The sequence below is a fragment of the Astyanax mexicanus genome, chromosome 4 (genome assembly GCF_023375975.1).
Source record: "Astyanax mexicanus isolate ESR-SI-001 chromosome 4, AstMex3_surface, whole genome shotgun sequence".
NCBI classification, from domain to species: domain Eukaryota; kingdom Metazoa; phylum Chordata; class Actinopteri; order Characiformes; family Acestrorhamphidae; genus Astyanax; species Astyanax mexicanus.
The window spans coordinates 8,963,129-8,986,758 of record NC_064411.1 but is presented as its reverse complement, the minus strand read 5'-3'; the positions used below and the strand labels follow the sequence as shown (position 1 = coordinate 8,986,758).

At 36.7% G+C, this 23,630-nt stretch overlaps 3 protein-coding genes across 3 annotated transcripts in view; 2 read left to right on the top strand and 1 right to left on the bottom strand.

Moving 5' to 3' along the window:
• Nucleotides 1-23,630, bottom strand: part of LOC111196357 (zinc finger protein 271-like) — a 460,288-nt gene that overhangs the window by 273,148 nt on the left and 163,510 nt on the right. The gene's annotated exons all lie outside the window — the stretch shown is intronic.
• Nucleotides 1-23,630, top strand: part of LOC125801235 (zinc finger protein 239-like) — a 213,748-nt gene that overhangs the window by 39,491 nt on the left and 150,627 nt on the right. The window lies entirely within an intron of this gene.
• LOC111189653 (uncharacterized) lies at nt 580-11,803 on the top strand. Its single transcript, XM_049477512.1, has 12 exons — nt 580-912; nt 3,642-3,857; nt 3,976-4,211; nt 4,703-4,806; nt 5,286-5,680; nt 5,775-5,972; nt 6,076-6,162; nt 7,108-7,318; nt 7,423-7,551; nt 8,381-8,521; nt 8,615-8,729; nt 10,776-11,803. Exons 1-7 carry the CDS (start codon nt 726-728, stop codon nt 6,102-6,104), a joined length of 1,365 nt encoding a protein of 454 aa, XP_049333469.1. The 5' UTR covers nt 580-725; the 3' UTR covers nt 6,105-6,162; nt 7,108-7,318; nt 7,423-7,551; nt 8,381-8,521; nt 8,615-8,729; nt 10,776-11,803.

The window sequence follows — 23,630 nt, the reverse complement described above, 5'->3', positions numbered from 1 at the left end:
ATTGAAAAACAATACGCACTTATTTGCATTTTCAAAACCAAACGCTGAATTAGTGCCAGAATTTAATGAAATACACCTTGAAATGTAATCAAGGCACAGCGGTATTACTTTTCACCATAAGGTACTTTAAACATGAACTCCTCCTTTAAATGTAATACTTACGAGATTGCTTTTAAACACTGATGTGATGAAAACATGCCACAATGAAAATCAATAGCTCCAGTGTGTGTGGATTTGTATTTAAAGAAAGAAACGCAGAATTAGTGTCACAAGCCACCTTAAAATGCAATCTAACGAACGGCATTGTATTCCACTGTGTGGCGCTGCGAATGTGCAAAAGCAAATCACAATGCATAGGATTGCATTCCGTCTAGGCAAGCGCTGTAATCGTGCCACATGTAAATTTAATAACTGTCCAATAGGAGTGCTCCCTCAAATTTGGGGCGGGACCTGTTGGACTGGACAAATATAATCGATCACCGATTACTGAAGCGCTTCAGTGCTTCTTGAAAAATCAGCGCTCTATGCGTATTTCAAGTGCCACACAGTGCCTCAAGAATCAGCAGGCCGTGTGTTTGCGTAGAGACCACAAGTGAGGGCAGGGCTGGATATCCAACTCCGCCTACTACCTACAGGCTTCCGCGAGAGGCTCCTGTAAACGGCTGCAGTTTTCTGCCATAAGGTTTTAATATTTGCTGTTTTTTCGCATCAAAATAGCTAGAGAAATGACAAAGAAAGCATGGGTGGCAGATTTGTTGCGAGAGGCTCTTAATGGCCTGGAAGAAGCCGAAGGCGCCTCATCTGTTGCCACCAGCAGCAACGAAGCTCCTTCGTCAAATGAAGAGAACTCGCCATCTTGCAGTCGGCCTTGCACCTCAAGGGCAGCACAAGCGGCTCAAAATGCTGTTCAGGGTGAGAATTGTGTTTCTGTAACATTGGTATATTTTTGCCGATATTATTATATTATATATATGTCGATATATTATATATTAAAGGTGGTTATACAGAATGTGTGATGTGCCGAACCGCTGCGATTTGCACCCCCTGAGTGCGACTGAGTCAGCCTCCATCGGTCAAACTAGCCCCCACGCTGTTTTTTTTAGACCGTGCATACATTAAATATTACTGAAAGGCCCCTCAAATTATAACAATTGTTATTTTAATTTAACCTCTTAACACGCCCTGGCCCGCCGGCGGGCCAGAAATCCGCATGAATTATTAAAATCATATTTGCTTGTGTTTATCTGAGTAACTGTAGGGTCAATATAGACAAGCTATATACCATTTAAAAGCTTAGAATCTCAGCTTTTCAGTCATCTAGGTCATTTTATCTTTATATATTCTCAAATATTAACTATTCCAGTGTTAATATACCTTGCAGACAAGATTTTAAGAAAAAAATATAGTTATGATATGAATATTCATATTTTTCATAACGACATAGTTTACCAAAGGGGGCTAAAATATACATCAAACGAACGGCCTTACTCATCGGAACCTTACCTAGCGACTGTGTCGTCACTCAGACCTCTCGGCCAATCAGAGGCGGAGAAATGGAGTCAGGAGCGGCGATAGGCCGAATTTAACCGCTGTCGTCAGGCTCTGACCAGTCAAAGAGAGTCTTCTGCGAGACTTCACACTTCTGGCTTATTCTATGGCCCAGTAGAGAGCGTGTTAGGCCCATTTAGTGCAGGAAAGGTAGTCAGTCACGTTTTTAAAGGCTTTTTGTCAGAATAGGCCTGTTCTTTGCTGAAAGGTTATTATTTACTGTAGGTCAAATATCTTTTAAACTATAAGACCTTTTAATTCCAAATTTTACAGGGTGAAAGTAGACCACTAATGGAACAAGATTAAATAAAAAAATGTTAACTGACCAAGTTATAGGCTCTAAAACATGAATTTTAAAGTAAAATTTTGAAAAGCGCCTAGATTTTTTTGTTGTTTTTATCATATTCTGACCACTGGGGATCCATTTCAACATTTTTAAGTATTTCTAATAAAACTTCAAAGGCTTTTAAATAACAATACTTCATGAAACTGTCTCTACTTTATATCCTGTTTGAGTATAAGGCCTCAAGATTTGTGTGTAAAATTCAGGCGGAAAATGGCAAAAACAGGCCTGGAGGTTAAGAGGTTAAAGGATCTTTATTTTGAATATACAAATCATAATCTAGTAGGGGTTGGATCTCTGCCTGACGGGAGATGGGCGGTGTTAACAGGTGTTCTGTGAGAAGATTTGGTCGGTTTTACACTATTTTAAATGGAGGTGAAAAGGGTCACAAATTCTGGTGGTCTAGAGCAGTGGTTCCCAACCTTTTTCTTCAGGGACCCATATTTTTACCATTGAAAGCTTTGGCGACCCAACATAACCCCCCCCCCCCCCCTCCCCCCCCAAATGTAAAAGATGTAAGTGTATAATTGGGTTGGGGTGGAGGGGGGTTGGGGGGGGTTACAAATGACAAATAAAAACTGACATTTACTATAGATGAATAAAATAAACACGTAAAAAAGGAAAAATTGATACATAAAACATAAGGAATTTTTATCTTATGAAGAAAAAAATAATTGGATCAATAAAATAATACAACTATTTAAAATTAATTAAAAATAATTTATATAAAATAAAAACAAACAAACAAAAAAAAAAGAATAATATCAGTTTCAGTTTCAAATCAGTAAAACAGCTCACCAAAACCTCAACCTGCCAAATATTGGACAATAATTGATTAACTTTACAGGCCCTCACTCATTTTCATTTATTTAACTAAACTGAGTTTTATATTCTTATATTATTATATTATTATATACAGCCTCGCGCTGAATTCAGCTCCGCGCTGCTGGAGAGAGCGCCCGCGCGCGCGCCAGAGAGAGAGAGAGAGAGAGACAGAGAGAGCGCAGCGCAGCGAATTTTGCTTACCCTAGACTATATATAGTATTAAAATTAAACCCCTTAAAATCAAGAGGGCTTCGCGACCCATCGTGGATCTTTGGCGACCCATAGGTTGGGAACCACTGGTCTAGAGTCTGTCTCTGTTTTTTCAAAGATGGAGACTATTGAAGCTATTCTGGTCAAAAAACTAAAAGCGACGTCGCCGGTTTGGGAGCATTTCGGCTTCAAGCCAAATGAAAAAGGACAGCCAGACAATTCTCGTTCAGATATGTACTTAAAATATTTACACAGATTCCCTTTATTTGTCAAAAATCTCGTTCAGATATGTAGTTAAAATATTTACACAGATTCCCTTTATTTGTCAAAAATCTTGTTCAGATATGTACTTAAAATATTTAGGAGAAAGGTTGTGCGTTCTTATTGCATCTATTTTTACTGTGTTCTTGATAATAAACATGTATTTAACTAGTCTTAAAACTGTGTCATCTTTGCCGTTTAAAAACAATGATATACATCATTCCTTAACAATAAATACACTAAAGCAGTGGTTTTCAACCTGTGGGCCCCCCCAGGGGGCCGCAGAGGTACTGTAAGGGGGACATATCGCATCACACCGCATATCGCGGTGTTGAGCCACCATATAGAATCGCAGGGGAAATTCTTTCACCGCGACAGCCATAGCTAGGGAGACAGATGTTGAAGTCAATCCATGTGAAAAGCAAACATCTAAATATGCATTTTTTTTTTTAAGGTGAGGTCGCCCGGGCATTTGCCCCCTATCAGTCAGGAACCAGAAAGAGACGTCTAGTCCTGCCAGCTGCTAACCCTAAGTGGAGAGTGCAGCTTCAGTCATTTACGCACAATTTCTTCTGTTTGAGAGGGAGGAAAGACTGCAGTGTCCCCTCAGCATTCGAAAAAGTAAATCTGTCCACTGCTGGTTTGGGGTTTAAGAAAATCCATTTCCCAGGTGAGGTTCTTTAATAGCATAGTGTGCATTTGTAAAACTGACCAGTTTTTGGAACATTTTGCCTGCTGCCTGCTGCAAAAGAGATCAAAAGTATACATAACCAATATTTATTTTATAGACCGGGCTTGTGATGCTCAAGAGTTCCAAAATCAGTTGACAAAAAGCTTCCCAAAGCTTCAGGAAGGAGGGGGCTTTGAGCTGTTGCGAACTAGCGGAATGACACGGTCCAAAACGCTTGAGATAATTCCATGTCCAGAGAGTGGATACACACCCTTGTATCTCACCACAGAGGCAGGGGTTGGTTCTTCAATCCTTTATGTGAGACCACTTCAAGCCAATCTTAGCATGGAAAGAGTAAGTATATTTTATATGTTATCTACTAATATAGTGTTGAAAAAATATTTAATATGCTTCCCCTTTCAGAGTTTTTCTCAGAAAGTCTTATAACACCATAATTATGTATGTGTACATGAAGATACTAGTGCATCTAAAAAAATAGAATAGTGTTGTAAAATTCATTTTTGTGGAGAATTTAACTTTAAAATGCAAACTGTCATTCATTGGACATTCCTTCTTTTTGTTTTACAAAACCAAAATCTTTTTGTTTTGCAAATTCTTTTCAATCTATATTCAGTTGAATACTCTACAAAGACAAGATATTTAACGTTCAAATGAATAAACTTTATTGTTTTTTTGTAAATAGTTCATCACTGCTTGTGTAGGTTGCCCAAATCCATCCTGTCCCTTTTTTCGTTCCTGTTAGTGCTTTCAGAGTGCAACATTTTTTGTGTTGTGTGTATAAAATATATTACAAAACATAAGTAAAAGTTGTTCTTTCCAATTAGATATCTACTCCTACATCGTCAGGTGGTCCAACCATACAGTGCCTGTACTGCAAGCAATTCATGAGACAGGCATCCATCCCTACACATGTTGATGTTTGTTCAAGGTAAGTTATGGTTATTTGTCTGTAATGTCAGTTTTGCTATGTAGTAGGGCTGCACAATATATAATTTAAGCATTGACATTGCGATGTGTGCACGTGCGATAGTCACATCGCGGACCCTGCGATGTCACGTGGCAATAAAAACAAACACGCCGTTGCAGTGTTTTGATTCTTAAGAAGTGGATACACAGCATTCTGAGTGAGCGCGAGAGGGAGGGGGAGCGGGCGTAAACACAAGAAAAAATAGAACAATGCGATGTAAAAAAAAAAATCCAATATAGTGCAGCCCTATTATGTAGCTCATTCACATTAAATAATTAAGGCATGTCATTATGCATTGCATAATTTTTGGGAGTTTGCAATTAGCTCTCATGATAAATTGTACTTCTTGGTTTTTAGCATTGGGAATAGTGTGTAGAGTAATGTTTCAAGCCAAGAACATATCTTTTTAATTTTAATCTCTCTGACTTTAAAATTGCTAGACATAATTCAGACAGTAGGACAGGCAGGCATGGAAACAACAGACGAAGGGAGCATATAGAAGCTGAAAGGACTCAAGATGGTATTGGAAGGCACCAGGAAAGAGAGGGCAGACAACAGGAAAGAGAGGGCAGACAACAGGAAAGAGAGGGCAGACAACAGGAAAGAGAGGGCAGACAACAGGAAAGAGAAGACAGACAACAGGAAAGAGAAGACAGACAACAGGAAAGAGAAGACAGACAACAGGAAAGAGAGGACAGACAACAAAAGGAGACAGAAGATGGGAACACCACTCCAGGGGAAATGGGAAATATCCAAAGGATTCACTATCGGAACAGTACAGACAATGAACATAGAGACTTGAGGCAGAGACAAAGTGGTAGTTGCACTAGTGAAGGTTTGTGATCTTGCATTGTGTCCATTTTCCTCTCATGTGGTATATGTAAAGCACAATGGCTTTATGTAAAGCATAATTTTTGTAACTTTTACAGAGTGGAAAACTGAGCCAGATATTACGAAAGCAGTTGACATTTACAGACATCAACTGTTGAAAGCTGCTGAGTCTGAGGAGGATCTGACAATCAAACTGAACATGGGACATAGTCCAGAGGACCGGGAGAGGGCTATTCTGCAGTTTTACAAAGCCCCCAACATAAACTGGGCCCGAAACCTTACTGTGGTTTTACAAGGTAGGTCACTGACCTTTTTGTTTTTATTGTTATTGAATAAATGCCTTTTTTTTCTTTTTTTTCTTTTTTTTTAATATATAAATGTGTACATATTTTGTTTTAGGTGATGCTGCATTGGGAGATGGCGTCTAAAGATTCTTTTTTTCACAAACAATATCAAAACTACAGTTTGGTTTTGAACTGAACATAGGTATGCTGTTTATAAAAACTATGATGGGTTAGTCTGGACTAGCTGACATTTTATATTATATAAACTGAAACCTTGTTAAATATTAGATAAATGTAGCATAAATTGCGCAATTTTTGTATTCTCACTTTTCACCAGCTATGTTTATTTACTTACATTTGTATGTTAATTGTTATGGAGGACCAAAACTGCCAAAATTAAAAATAAATAAATAAATAAAAAACGTAAGTAAATTACTCAATAAAAGTAATATGGTGATTAAAATGGTAAAGCATAATTAGAATTAATATAAAAATAAATACATATCTATAAAAGTAAATATCTTAATTATTTGTTATTTATGGGTTTCTTAATATTAACATTGTTTACTTTTTATTTATTTATTTCTACATTTCCTTGTCCTTATATGATAATGAAGGGGCGTGTTTTACAAAAATCTTCTACGTTACCAAAGTTACCGCCAAAGGGGAAAGACATCAATCTAGGTTATCTAAAACGATCAACCAATAGAAATGCTAAGACACCGTGAAATCATTGCTGGACAGCCCCTTAATTATCATATAAGGAAAAGGTAAAACAGAAATAAATAAATTGGGAAATAAATAAATCAGGAAATAAATAAATTGAGAAATAAATGAATCAGGAAATAAATAAATTGGGAAAATAAATGAATACAGAAATACATAAATCGGGAAATTAATAAATACAAAAATAAATAAATCGGTAAATAAATGATTGCAGAAATAAATAGTTATGTAAATAAATAAACAAACTAATCAAAAGAGAAAATTAATCTTTACCATTTTAATCACTATATTACTTACTTATAAACTTATTTATTTATTTATTTTTTATTTCGGCAGTTTTGGTCCTCCATAAATTGTTTTGTTAATTTAGTAATTAAGTCCTATGCTTAACTAATAATTGTATTTTTTTATTTATTTTTAGAAGGTCCTGGGAAAACCCTTTTTTTTCTTGGAGAGGAAGATCACCAGGTGCCATCGACATCTAAAATTCTTCTAGACAGTGGACTCTGCATGGCGGCCCAGGATTGAGTAGTTTGAGTCCTTCAGTTTTTAGCTCTCTGATTGGCCAAGATGAAGAGCATGTATGCCTACAAGATTGTCCAGACATGGACCTCCGAGAAATAATTCAAGAGGTGTGTTTTAATAATGTAAGGTTGTCTGCAAGCAATTTTAGCATGTTTTTCATAATTAACTAACTGATTTGGTGAGTAATATCACATTTTTATTCAATTCACAGCTTGATGGAGATGATGACCTTAGCCAGAGCCAGACGTCAAAAATGAATGATCTCTGCCTTAGCTGGGACTTGCCGTTTGTTAACACTGAGAATCGAAGGTGGCTTGCAGAGAAAGTGCTAGTGCATGTGGTAAGTGTTGGTCTTGAGAACAAAAGTTTGACACAAATTTAGAGAAAATAAAAAGCTATTTTTAACCTTTTGATGCACAACATATGTACCACCTGCTTTAATGCACATCATGGGTCAAACATGACCCGCATTCATTTTCTATGCAACTTCATGTGTGAGTTCTATGATGTATCTTAGCAATAAATTAATTCATTAAAAAATGTAATGTGTTTCTCAATTAACTTATTTTGCACATGCTTATATTATTCTTACCTTTCTTACATTTTGAATCAAAAGCCCTCTTTGCATCACACCCCCTTTAATGCATGCACACATGGGTCAATAATGAACCACGTTCATTTTCAGTGTGTATTCATGTATGGATGAGTGTTTCTTTAGCTCAAATCTTCTTCTTTTTTTTTTCTTCTTACTTTATGAAGAAGCTTTTGTTTTTCCACATCAGGTTTACACACACAGGTCAGACACAACCTACATTTACCATTTTACAACTCAGCTATAGCTCAAAACAGCTCCCCTCACACAGCTAACTCAGTACTGATTTCAATTGTTTTAACATAACATTAGAAAATATCTGTGTCATTTGTTACCCATGTTTGCATGAGAGGGGTAGTGATACAAAAGAGTATTTATTTTAAAAAGTAAGAAAAGAAAAAAATAATAATGATGAACTATACCCAAAAACAAGTTAGTTGAGGAATACCTTGAATTCTGATATAGAAAATAAAACTTGTCCGGGACACATTTGACCCATGTTGTGCATCAAAGGGATAAAACGCGTTACAATATGTATTGACTACAGGATTTGGCTAAATTCCATGCCTTTTGCTAGGTCCTTGGCCATAGAAGAGAGCAACTCAGACAACTCAGAAGAGGCTTGAAAGACAGTGGACTGATGCCTTTACTAAAGGAAAGGCCTGATGCTCTGAATATCATTTTCCCTCAAGCATCCAAGATTTTTGTTACCCCAGAGGTACATTGTACACCGCACATTGTAGTACATATGTAACACATTGGACATTCTTCTTCAATGATTTCACTGTCTTTTTTGTTCTTTTTTTTAAAGATGATTCTTGATCGTATTGTATGGCCATCAGACTCTGACACTGAATCTGATGACGGGCTTGACATTTCTACAAAGTGCAGTGTCACAGCCTATTTGCGGGAGTACATTGAGTCAGGTAAAATGTTTATTCATTTTATTCTTTATTATTGTCATGTTTAAGCTAGTTTTTTTTATTTTTTCTTTGCTTTTTTTTACATACATACATACACATGTATGTATATGTGTGTATATATATATATATGTGTTAGGGCTGCACGATATTGGAAAAATTTCACACGCATTGTTTTGGTTTTCTGCGATATATATCGCGATATTACACAACGCAGGACCCATGACGTCACCAGCCCCGCCCCCACTCGCGTGTTTTAAACTAAATATAGACTATTTACTTTAAAACTTTGAATAGATTTTTAATAATCTGGCTGTTGGCTGAGATTGCTAAACCTGCTTCCCAAAGAAAAAGAGATGGCCATTACAGCCTAAAAAATGCCTTAACACTAATATAAAACACAAATTAGTAACTTGAAAGAGATTCATTTTTTTTTTAATAAAAAATATTAAAATTGCTTTTAATATTGGCTCAAAAATAAAACATTAAAGAAGATTTTTTATTACTGAACTATTTAACATGTAATATGTTTAAAGCTCACCTTCCGTCGTTTTTTCTTTCATTTTAAAATGTCTAGTTGTGGTCTCTAGTATGAATGAATGACATGTGAGCCGTTTTTGTAAAAAAAAAGTGCTCAGGTGTCTCTGTATAGCTCTTTTTTAATGGACTGTTTTAGGGGTGTGTCCAAAATGACCGGATTCCAGCTTTGCTCATGAATATTCATACATGCAAACAGCATGCAAATATCTCTCCTCTGATTGGCTAGGAGCACTGCGACGCCCCTCCGCCGCTCTGCCGCTCACTGCCTCCCACCTCCTAACTGATGAGCGGTGATGTTGCGTCGCTTCAGCTCCGCCTCTGGGAGTTTCTCGAGCCAAGGTGGGCTGGTCTGTGAGTTTCTGCCTACGTAGGCAGAAAGATAATTCAAAATTCACCCGTTTTTCGGAGGGGGGGAGGGGGGATTTCTTTGCTTAGCTCCTGCAGACAATGGGGGCTGCAAAACAGTTTAATGTGCAGGTGTACACATTCAACTCGGAGAGACCTACTGTATTCCACAAAAAACAAGAAAAATCGGATTTTCGCGGAAGGTGAGCTTTAATGTGTAAATCACTTATCAGTTAGTATAATGAAGCAAAATAAATTAAATGTGTGTAGAGCCACTCTAAAATATTACTAAACAGAACTAACTTTACACTGTTGCGTCGAGCTCTCAGGCTACGTTGTTACAGAAACTAAAACAAAGCTAGTCATTTTCCTTCTAATTTTAACATTTATTTTTAATGTACACAATGGAAAATGGGGAGAGACAGGCGAACATATGTATGTATATAAACCGAGCTACACTGAATAAGCATCACCCCCTCTTTCAAACACACACAGTGGATCAACACCAGCAGACGACATGTCTCTCCAAACCATCACTGATCATCAGTAAATTTTACATTTAATTGAAAGTAAATAAAGGGAGCAGAGTCTGGAGGAAGAGTGGAGAGACACACAGTCCAAACTGCTTGGGGTCTAGTGTGAAGTTTCCACCAATCATTGATGGTTTGGAGAGACATGTCATCTGCTGGTGTTGATCCACTGTGTTTTATTATCAAGTCTAAAGTCAGTGCAGTTTTGTTTTCCCACAAAATCTTACAGCACTTCATGCTTCCCTCTGCTACTGACAACTTTTATGGAGATGCAGATTTCATTTTCCAGCAGGACTTGGCACACTGCCAAAATTATCAATTGGTCTTATATAATATTCAAATTTTCTGAGACATTGATTTTTGGGTTTTCATTGGCTGTAAGCAAAAATCAACAATAAAATAAATAAAGGCTTAAAATAGATCATTCTGTGTTTAATACATCTATATAATAGATGAGTTTCACATTTTGTAACTGAATTACTGAAATAGAGTAACTTTAATGTAAGTGTCGATTTTAATTTTAGGATTAACTGGGCAATGTTAGAGGCCAGATCATTAATAACATCTCTTTGATTATTGTCAGGTAATACATTTTTGAAAAAGCATGACTGAATTAAATGTCTTCACACCATTTCAGGTACATCGGATGAACTTCTGGAGCTCCTCAAATTCTGGGTTGGGTGGGCTGTTTTACCCCAGCACCTTTATGTGAAAGTTAAGAAGGTGTCCATGCCCACTGCAGTTACCTGTTTTGAAACCCTCAAAATTCCAGGACACTACTTGTCTTATCGGGAATTTAAGATGGATCTTGCAGCTGCAGTGTCCACCACCGACAGTGGATTTGGACTTGTTTAGTATAGCTTTTGTGCATTTTTTTGCACTCAGAGTACACCTTGTACACAACTTTTTGTTTGTTGTTTTTCAAATTAGTTCTCCACATACCAATGGAGACTTAGAATTTTGAAGGTGATCACTACAGATACTGGTTATTTACTGTTTTTCTTCTACAATTAAGGGTACCAAGATTTTTTCCTGCTTTTGTTGGAGTAACTGTCTCTGATGTTCACAGAAGGCTTTTTTTGGACCACCATCACCTCTTTACCAAACCAAAAGAATAAATGCTTAACCAAATAATAAATTATTGACGAATTGAAGAGGTGTTCTACTTCATTTTAAAACACTGCTCTGAGGACTGGATTTAATCCAGCAACGAGAGCATTAGAGTGAGGTTGTTACCACTCCACCTTATCCTCAACACTGCTCTACAGCTCAATGTTGGAGCCCACCTCAGGCATTAAGAAAGGTGCCAATAGATTGTCTGTCTGCTACAGAGGGTTGTACGTCTAGACAAGCCGTGTGTGCATTTGCACACCTGTCAGCAATGGGTGCAGCCAAATACATTAATTATAAGAGTTATATTTATAATATAAGTGTCAGATTTAGCCAATGTTCTATTGATTGCCTGTTGTGTTGTGCTGTTCTTGGGAGTAGTCTGGATTAGTGTTTAGAAAGTCTAGTGTTCATCCAGATGTCTTTAGAATAGAGAGAGTTTACATCAACTGTATACTTGACATAACATACACTGACTGAAGTTGTCTACAGTTTTATCTCAGAAAATGACTTTTATACAATATTCAGATGGATTAAAACAATACAAAAATACAACGTATTTGTAATGCTTCATTTATTTGGAAAGAAAAACAAAAGTGTGAGATTGTGTGTGCGTGCGTGCGTGAGAAATTCTGTTGACAGAAACTGTGTAATATACAAACAAACTGTCAACAATCCACTGGTAATCCACTCCTCTTGAGATAGCACCCTGGAAAGCTGCACCTCAGGAATGACCAGGGCTAAATCCCGATCACCAGGTGGGCCCCTCCAGTCTACACCATACAGTTCATCCACCTAGGTATAAGCAAAAATGATTTGATTATTTATTCTTCAAATGCTTGCACATACATGCCCATCTCAAGTGTTCCAAATGTACCTGTGGTGGATCTGGACTGGCTGGACTGTTGCTGTAAAAAGTAAAAAGTTATTTAACCTCATAACAGGCCTTGGCCATGCATGCATGTTTCTCTGCAGTAAAATAACTTATTTACATTCTGAAAACTTAATTTCAGATCAGTATCTGAGGAATCAAACCCAATTCTGCATGTTTGAAAATATACAAAAAAGCTAAACAATCGTTACAGAACAAAAGGCTTATAGGAAATTAATCATTTGATTTGTATTCAGGAAATATTTATTTTAAAATGAAATTTAGGAAAGAGGCAATTTGACAATTGCAGATTTACTTTCATATTTTCAGTTATAACTTCTTATCAAACATGAAACCTTTATATGTAATGCTTTAATAAAAATTCTACAGATGCAGGTGCGTGATATCAGGAATAACATTTATTTTAAAAATGCCTGCCTGTTAAGGGGTTAATTTCTATTACTTTGATAACTTTATAAAATAAATATTCATGACTGCAGCCATACAGGAATCCTTAAGAGAATATGTATTCAAAATAATGTTAAAACAAGATATATGCTAGCAGTCTGTAAATTGAAGCTAAAAAACAGCAAGTGTGACCATGTTAAGGCCAAGTGAATTATAGGAGTTGGAGCAAGGCCTGATAGTGGGTGCAGATGGGTAGGTCATTCCATTTAATAATGTCACGTGTGTACCAATGTCATAGAAGGCTTTTAAGGTTGCAACAGTATGAGATTTACAAGGTACAATAAAATTCTCCAACAATATCTGTACTTTATCCACTTTTGGTGCTATCATGATACCCTTTTAAACAGTACAGTGTGAAGCTGAATACAAATGTGTGTTTAATGACAGTGTGTGGTATGTGTTTGCAGTACCTTTGATTGTGCACGCTTCTCCCAGCAATGTGTGAACTGCGGTTCATTCCCCTGGTACTAATCATAAAGGAAGCAACGTCTCTGTTCTCCCCTCCCTTGTCACTACGTTCTCGTGACGGGATGCCATATTTCTGTGTTGCCTGCCAGAAGTGTTTGTAAACAGTGTCTGCACGATTGTTGGCAGAAGCTTGCAGGTAGACCACCAGTTCATATACAAGCAGACAAAACCACTGAATCTACCTTTAACATGAAGAACAATGCTGACACTATTCTGCCAGTTGCAAAAAATAGCTTTACAAACATTGTTTGTTGCATTACCTTATGAGCTTGTGGTTCCAATTAAAGAGTAACTGTTTATTTTACCTTGAGTGTATTGACAAATATCTTTCAATAATGATTACTTATCTTAGTATCTATAAGTACATAATCATTGTGTGAAACCTTGTATTATATATGCATTAACCAATACTCACATTATATTTGATCATTTTTACTCACAGTGTATTTTACACACAATTATATAGAAGATTAACCAATAATCACAATATATTCTTTACATATATAGTAAAACATTGTTTGATCAGGCATGTGACTAACACAGACTCTATTATATGACAAATTAACCCACATTAACATATAACATATGAGATGTAGCTCAGGCTTGAAGTATTTTGTTTTACTGCATGACCCTAACTAACGGTCATCAACTCGACTGGTACGGGGCTAATTTGCTACAAAAAGGCTATTAGATCAAAGCAGCCTTTTGGTGAGTGAGTGCCTCCCTAAAAAACCTCTGCCTCAAAGCGGGGGGTGACGCACTCACACACAGATAGTGCCACGATGTTTCATTCTGGAAGAACACAGTCAAGGCCAAACACTGATGGTCCGGTCAGACACGTGAAATGGATTACTAACACGTGAAATTATGCACACACTAACATGAGATGATTTTAGCAATGCCTCATCAGCAGGTTTCACGTCATTTTGGGTATAAACATGGAGTCAGATCAGAGGGGGGTCAGAACTTATGCTGGGACGGCTGTTAGACGGTCTTTCATGTGTTGGTTCTCCTGAATATTCAGTACTTTGTAATAAATGCTTGGTTTGCTTTCAACTTCACTCCACTGTCTGACTCTCTCTATCAAACGAACACGCAGGGGAGTTGTACCCCGGTCGAGAGGTGGGTGTTGACCCACCTTTCATTTTCTTTTCTACAACAATTTGGTGACCCCGACCTCTGAACGAGTCTGGCAGAGGACGGCATCCGGCACTGATCCACTCACGGCCGAACAAAAAAACACAGGTAAGCAGAGCCGGTTTAATCAAATTCTGCATATTGGCTATTTCAAATTTGAGTGGAGCGGCGGCCTGGATGCTGTCCGGAGGAGAGCGGGAAGCATAACAAGCTATTTATAAAAAAGAGTAGATGCTGTTCCTACTCAAGGGTTTATAAAAAGAGTAGATGCTGTTCCTACTCAAGGGTTTATAAAAAAGGGTAGATGCTGTTCCTACTCAAGGGTTTATAAAAAGAGTAGATGCTGTTCCTACTCAAGGGTTTATAAAAAGAGTAGATGCTGTTCCTACTCAAGGGTTAATAAAAAAGAGTAGATGCTGTTCCTACTCAAGGGTTAAGGATTGGATGCTGGCGTCTCCCCCCGGCTTCTGACGAGAAGTTCGGATAACGGCCAGGTGTAAGGCTCACCTCGAGATTGATCCGCTCGTAAACTAGCCAGAGTAGACGCTGTACCTACTCATATCTATTTTAATTCGGTTAAACAGAGCAGAAGTCGTGCCTGCTCGGGTAGTGTCCCTACTTCTCTATTTTAATTCGGAAGAGTAGACGCTGTACCTACTCATATCTATTTTTAATTCGGTTAAAAAGAGCAGAAGGTGTCCCTGCTCGGGTAGACGTAGGACCTACTTCTCTATTTTTAATTCGGATGAGTAGATGCTGTTCCTACTCAAAGTCTCTTATGTTTGTGTTAAAAAATAAGCAGATGTTGTTCCTGCACAAGACATTTGGTAAATAATTAGTAGACGCTGTACCTACTACGAAGTTTTACAAGTTGTTAAATTAAGAGTTATTGCATGATACTGTGGAGGTGCACCTGTGAGTGTGAAAGTGTGCGTGTCCAGTTTTCCTGAGAGTGTATGGCAGCGACTTAAAGAGTGTGTGTAAGACAGAGTGAGTGAAACAGAAGTGTGTGCGTATGTGTTGGAGTGTGTGAAACTGTGTGTGAGCGGGGCTCCTGTGAGCAGTGCAGTAGATATTACTAATGGCCATAAATAATTACATAAATAAAAGAGTCAAGTGCGATGACATTTATTACGACAGTGACTAATGTGAAATATAAATATATTATAATATAAATATGCATACGTTAGAAGACAGTTCTAAAATGAAAATGTGAATACCCAATCATGAGTACGGTGTACTTTAATGTAAGCAAGGTTGGGGAAGTGTTAATATAAATAATTAAGTTGTTGAATAATGGTGTGTGACTGGATAGATAATTAGAGAATTTAGAGAATTTAATAAAGGGATTATGGGGTTGGTTAGCAAAACAAATAGAACATAAAAAAAGAAGAAAAGGGGGAGTCAGAATTGAGGAAAATAATTAGCTTAATTTTGGGTATTAGACTATATCTTGGGGGCCCTAACCTAACAGGGACATATGTCTAACTCTATATTCTATAAGCAAATCTAATAATGAAAATAATGAAGGTGTGTGGCAGTGTCGGAATCATTCCCTATTGCAGAAATACTAAGCCATTTGTTTAGGCCATTTTTTGCAATGCTTTGTCAAAACTCAGCAGTACATTTTTTTCCTTATATAGTTCACTATTAATTACATTATATTATAATAATATTGTACAGAAGATGTATGCTAGAAATTCCAAAATATACTATGCAATGCAGTGCTGTTGTGTCAGAGCAGGACAAATAAACATGGTTTATTGTTTGATTGTTCCATAATCAGTTCAATAAATAGAAAATGCTACATAGTTAATAGTGAATGAGTTAATGAGCGAGCCATTCCAAACACAGCTTTTGTTTCTCTTCCTTCTCTCTTTCTATTTATGTCTTATTTAGACTGACCTGAGTTCAGTCCTGACTGAATGAGATCTATATAGGATAGATGTAATATCTAATTTCTCTAAGTTTTATGCATCTCCGTCTATGCTGATATTTTGATCCTCTTAAGAGCAAGAGTGGATTTCAGAAACCAATGAGGAAAGGCCTTATTTTTATTTTTATTATTATTTTTTTTTTTTTAAAGGAAACTCAGTGTTGCATCTATTTCAAGCTACAGGGAATTGGATATCTTTCTGATAAGGAGACATAATCAAATATATTAAAAAATTGAGCTTTCTATTTTGTTTTCGATATGCTTACTTTCTGCAATGAAGAACTTGCTTTACTTTCTTTCTGTATAGTATTAAATTAGACTGGAAAGAGATCTGGAAAACAGCATAAATTTAGTTTTCATGCTTATACAATGCCACCTATAAAACAAATGCATAATTTTCTGGCTGTAGCATGAACAAAATCAGCTAAGCAATATAAAATTGTTTCATCTGCATAATGGTAAAGTTTGCAATCTGAGAAGCAGAGCCAGCACTATAATTTATGTATATATTAAATAAAACTGGACCAAAATTGATCCTTGTGGTACATCTGTGAGATACAGATGCCACATCTGAATAATTATTCATTGACATGCACTCTTTTGGGTCCATTCCAGAGCAGTGTCATCAAAGCAAATAATTTAAGCTAAATTCAGTGGAAGAGAAAAGGTGATACTGCTGGTAATAACTAAAATATGTATACAAGAATAACAAATAATAAACCATGGGTACTTGGTGCCTTGCACAGGCTTTCACGGTCAACATCAGAGTGTGAGTTTATGACAGTCTGACATGCCTGGGTTGGCGTTCCCTAGCTGTACCATGCAGGAAACAGTGCTGCTACGCTGTGTGTGGTTCAGTGTGATAGGCTGGTTAGCCAAAGACGGGTAAGATCCCAACGTACTACAACGGGACAACCTAAGGCAGGCACAGTCTCGATCTGACCACCACATGCATGTTAACAGAAAACGGAGAAAACATCGTGGAGGGGAAGCGCAGCCCAGGGGGAGAGTGAGTGGATGAATGAAGTGATGGGGTGTGTGTCAGTGGAGGCCTGGGCAGGGTACGCCAGCCCAATGGACAGTAAAAGGGTGAAGCAATTTTGCGTTAAGTTCTCTGAAACAGAAATTCTGTTTCAGAAAAAGGGGGAGATGTGAATAGATGATCATTATTACCACCATTATTTGCCCAAGAATTATTTTATACTTTTTATCTTTTTTAAAACTATTACCTTTTTCATCCCTCACCACTATTACTAAAATTTTTGACCAATCATTATTTTATAGATATAGAGCATTTTTCAAACTTTTAGCTTGTTTATCTTTTTAAAGTTTGGTTTTAAAACAACCACTATGCGGATGAACAATTACTTTCAGCAATATTGTAAAAGTTTTAGCTTTTAAGACAAACTCAATCCTAACTTTAAAATATGAAATGTAGACACAAAATTAAACTTTCACTATTCATCATGTAAGCCATTTTTTGAACAAGAAAAACAATGTGTGAGGCTTGATAAATTGTTTAAGGAAATAGATGTATTGTTGATAATTGTGAAAAGCAATCTGCTTGGCATTGTATATGCATAAATACATATTGATCAGTAAATGAAAAGCATTGTTCGGATTTTATTTGCTATAATAACAATAACAAAGCAAAGCATAAAATTGTTTATTGATATTGCTAATATTATTGTCTGTAATGGAACGATTGATACAGAGAAAAATAATCACGTTCCACTTATCCCAATTCTTAAAGCACTAAATAAAATCAACTAAATCTAGAAATCAAGTCTTTATAAAATCTTGGGAACTGAATAAAGTCAGAAACATAATTTCTTAATAAATAGCACACCGCAGAAAATTAAAAGTGGCAGGTAAAATAATATAGCCACAAGCGGTGATTCTAAAGTCCAAGCAAAAGTAACCCAAGAAAGCCCAGTACATCAATATGGAACCATTCCTGAGACAGAAGCCACATTATGTGTAGTTTGTGCAGAGTTTAAAACTTTGGGCCCTGATATTCTATTAATCAGTGTGGAGATGAATGGGAGAATAGAGCAGCTGATCATTAAAACTTTGCATGGAGCTATATATATAAAAAAACATGATTTAGATATATTTCCAAGTGTTTGTTCCTTATTTATTATCTATAAAGTATTACCAATACAATATGAGAAGATCTACAGGAAGCTTTCAGGGGTAGGTTTAAGAGCAGGTGTGTGTACAGCAGCAGTTTTGTGCTGTGAAGCAGTAAAATATGGTCTGTACGATGATACTGCAGAGTTGAGGTGTGTTTTGGTAGTGTTTGTGAGAGTGGAAGTGTTTGAGTTTGTGAGTGTACGCATGCACGAGAAATGGTGTGTGTCTAGTGGTAAACTGGGTGGTGAACATTAGTAGTGTTTGTAAGAGCTAATTTGGATATAACAGAGCCAGAGGGAAGCAGTTACACTAAAAGGGAAAGGGATGTGAACAAAAGGAAGGTAAAAGCAAGTAATTAATGGTGATGATAATTAAATGTTGCAATTTAAAATTGAAAATTCCTAAAAGTTAGGGATTTAAAGAAATGACTAAATGTTACGGATTGAAAGCACTTTTGACAGTAAAACTCATGAGTGAATATAACTGAAAGACAACTGAAGAAGGTAAGAAAACAAAAATTGGGCTGAAATCTGTGCACAGACAAAATTTAAATATGAAATAATTAACTTCCAAGGGGAAATTAGAGCTCAAGTTAAGTGTGATAAATGTATTTTAACCATGTATTTTAACTTGCAGGAAGGAGACACGGAGGACCCCTTAAAAAGACTTCCAAAATGAATAGAGAACCTTAAACATGATTATAACGAATACAAAAGTCTCGTTTCAGATCTGTTTACACAGGGGGAGAAGGAGAACGTGGTGCAAAGGTGGACCAGTCCGGACACAGAGTGAGGGTTCCTCCGCCATTGCGCACGAAAGGGGAACGAGCATGGCTGGATTGGGCCTTTCCAGGTGACTGAGAGAACAACGTATGCAGATCAACTGACAGGCGAGGGTTCTACAGCTGTGCAACAACAGAGATCGCTTAGAGAGCCAGAGGGAGAGGTGAGCACAGCAGCTGAATCGTCTGACCCAGATGGAGGCTCGCAGCAGGAAGGAGGGGTAGCACACTCACCCCGCAGCAGCAGTAGCAGGAAGGAGGGGCAGCAGAGCCCCCGCAGCACGGGCCTGGCCTGGCCACAGCAGAGAACAGAGTTTCTCAGAGCACAGCAGCAGACAGCACACAGCCTGGCTGTGACCAAGTAGAGGAATTGAGGGAGTGACTCATTCAACAACGTTTCGATTGCGTCAAAGTACACTACATACAGAGACTCTTAAACACATCTCATTAAAGAACACACATAGTCTTATCACACACCAACTCATACTTTTCTTTCACTGATATTGCAGACATCAAGAGCCAGAATAAAGCTCTTCGTACGTGGGGCTGAGGTAGTCTACCTTCAGAATCCTGAAGCAAGAAGGAAGAAGAAGAGAACTACACGCATTGCAACTTTAACATTTACACATATAGGGTTATAAACTGTGATTTGCTAAATTAGGGGGGGAACACATTATTTTTCTTTTACAGGTTGTACTGAACATTAATTTGCCTTCAACTCTAAAAAAAAAAAAAAAAAAAAATATACACTCTGTAACCTTAACACTTACACATATAAGGCTGTAAGATAACAAGTTTGCTAGATAGTGGAAAACTTAGAGGGAAAACACATTTATGGTTTAAAAATGGCTTGGTACGGAGAAAGGGGGTGGGACAGGTCAAAGTACGGAAACTATAACGGACCAGCATTTCCTCTGGCTATTCCAATATGGCTCCAGATAATAATAACCGTTGCCCTCATGGGTATCATGATAATAACATTGGCCATCGTATCAAAGCAAGAACAACTAACAACGGTAGAGGGAACAATTGTAAACACATCAGCAACCGTACACCCGACAAACGCAACAACTACAGACCAGACCACACAGCTTAATAGAACCAAACGATCAACCATCAATCAGCCTAATTCAAAATGCATCAGGCGCTGGGGAGGTATAGAATTAGACTAATATTGGGGTGAGATGACCATATGGACAGTGAACTTATGCGACGTGGTTACTTGTGGTAAGCAGGGGTCCAAGGGGGAAGCGATGTACTTGTGTTGGTCCCGTGATGATAATATTAAGTGTAACCATAAGGGGGATTCTCACGAAGACCTTCACATTAACATAAAAAAGTTTTTCACCTCATTGCAGCATTTTTTTTTTCAAGTTGAGAAGCTAAAATAGAATGTGTATTTTACTATATTGTTTATTTTTTCATATATTTTTTAAAATAGAATTTTATTATCATTTGAATCTTATATGATCCAGAATAATTCTCATTACCGTTACAGTAAATGACGAAGCTAGATCAACGGTTCAAAACATTTTTTGATGATTAATTTCATATTTCCACAACAAAATCCCATCAACTTAACAGCACAGTCCTTGACAATTACTTTGATCTTTTTTATTTATTTATTTATAGTTAAGCAACTCTCATTACCGATACAACATTTGTAAAATATCTTTTAATTTTTTAATTAATGGAAATTATTTTAGAATATGTTTGATCAAAAACTCATGTGGACAACAGGTGAGGGGTATACTATAGTAAAACGAAGAAAAGTTATGATAAGATGTGAAACATTTAAAACAATTAACATTTTAGATCCATAACGGTAATGAGAACACAATTAAACGGTAATGAGATGCTCTTAGCTAATTTCACAAATAACTTAAAATGCTAATATGCTAACAACCTATAACTTTGCCAGCTGTAAAAGCCTTATATTGTGATAATATTCATGAAATAATTTATTTTTATATTTTTAAAGTAATGAGTATTAAACCATAACGGTAATGATAATACACAGTGTAACTGAGGACAGTTTTAGCAATATTAACACAGATTTCTCAAACGGAGAGAATAGTGACCAACTGACCTTATCTCCATTTTGAAGCTTGTCTCTGAAGTGATGCATCATGGGATAGCTGATCAATTTAAAGGCACAGTGTAATTTTTTAGGGGGGTAAAATCATGAAACGGTAATGAGAAAAAATTCTTCGGACACAGTTATTTTGTTTAAAATCAAGTACATTTTTTGTTCAACACAAAAATATTTATATTATGTATAAATGTTGATATTTTAAATGACTTTAATCTATTTTATTGATTCGATATGCTTAGTACTTTTAATATGGTTTAACTTAAAATTAGAAGGAAGGGGTACGGACACATAACGGTAATGAGAATTTCCATATATTTTTTTATTTAATTTATATAAAAATAATTTTCTATGATAATGAAAACAATTGATCCATACGGTACTACCTATTTGCTTTACACACAATATCAGAGTTTTTGTGAATTAAGTACTGATTTTAAAAATTGTCATGGACATGTTGCATGCAGCTTCATGAGAATCACCCATAACACCGATTAAGCAGCTTATAAAGCCAGACCTTGTAACAAGTGGGAACACGTAATTAGGTCGACACATGTCAATTGGGATCGGCCTATACTGGAGTGTGAGGAAGAGCAAGAGGAACTGCTGTAAACCAACTAGTCTTGGGGATGACTTTAAGGTTATGATGTCACTTCCTCCTTTGATAGAGTTCGTCTCATTGGCCGCCTGGGTGGCAGAGGGGTCGTGAGAGAATTTTTTCCTGTCAAAATTGGTTGGAAGGCTGCCTCGACAGGTTTTCGCTCTCACATTTTAGTAAAATGTTCATACACATGTTTTCAAGTGTTGAACATATGTAAATACATGATTTGGAGGAATTACGGTTTGTCGACGTATCTGTTTGATACGTCGAAAGGGGGAATTATGGAAAATCTTACGAAGAAACCTTGTTTACCTTGAAATGTATTGACAAACACCTAATAATCATGATTACTTACCATCGTATGAAAACCTTGTATTTTATATGCATTAACCAATACTTACACCACATTTGATCATTTTATTATTCACATATTATTCACACATTTATACTAACACTATATTTGATCATTTTATCACTCACAGTATATTTTTTACACATTTATATAGAAAACTAACCTCTAACCACACATATAGTAAAACATTGTTTCTAACCAGCATGTGACATTGAGTCTGACAGACAGGATACATAACATAAGGGAGTTTGCTAACGTATGGGAACCTATTATATGGCGGACGAATCACGCGCCACTGACACCTCACTGAAACCCATTGTGTGATTGCATGTTTTTCTCACTAACCGCTACAAATTATCAGATAGTGCATTCTGCATGACCTAACTTAATACAAAGGAGGCTTCTGGGCAAACAATACGGTCTTTCTCTCTCCGTGCACGTAAAGTCCTTCACCTGTCAAATTAAGGAGGGCATGCGCACAGGGAGTGCAACACTGTCTAATTACTGAACAATGCCGGACTGTCTGGCTGCGCACACTCAAGGCCAAAGACTAGCGAATCTTGAGCGCTAACACGTAACACCATGCATGCTGACATAAGATGATTTTTAGCAACGCCTCATCGGCAGATATCACGTCATTTTTCGTATATACATGGAGTCAGATCATTAGAGGTTCAGAGCATATGTGGAACGGTCAACGACCGCTCTTTTCTGTGTTCTCCTGGATCCAGTCTTTTGTAATAAATACTTGTTTTGCTTTCAACTTCACTCCATCTGTCTGAGACTCCTCTATTCAGCGAACACGTAAGGGAGTTGTAGCCCGGACGAGAGGTGGGGGTAGCCCACCTCACATTTTCATTTCTACAACACTACCTTTGTCTAGATAATGTATAGCTGTATATAAAACTGTACGTACAGTAGTATGTACTAGCTGCACCCCCAGCATACACAACTTGCTGCTTACTTTTTAGATACTTCACCATTAATAATTTAGTGGTGACAGAATCCAAACTGGTACTTTAATACTCAGTGTTGGGAAGGTTACTTTTAAAATGTAATCCCTTACAGATTACTGATTACATCACTCAAAATGTAATTTGTAACGTAATCAGTTACATTACTTCAAGTGAGTAACGTAATCCGATTACTTTGGATTACTTTTTCGTTTTTTTAAGCCTGAATGAATGTAGCAAACACATATTGCATATTATTATTTTAGTTTTCTTTCCAGTTAACAAATAGATAAACAAATAAAACAGCCTTTTCAATCACTCTATAAAAATACGTATGAAACCATTTCATCAAACAATTTTATAAAACACTTTTATAAATTGATGATAAAACCATTAAAAACCAAGCTATCTATTTGCAGGTTTGCCACCAGTGTTAATTTTGACAACAAATTTTGATTTAGTTTTAGTCATAGTTTTGTGATGAAAATAGCATTTAGTTTTAGTCATAATTTAGTCATCTGAAATGTTTTTAGTTTTAGTCGACTTAATGTCATAAGAATATAGTCTACAAAAATTACAGTAAATTT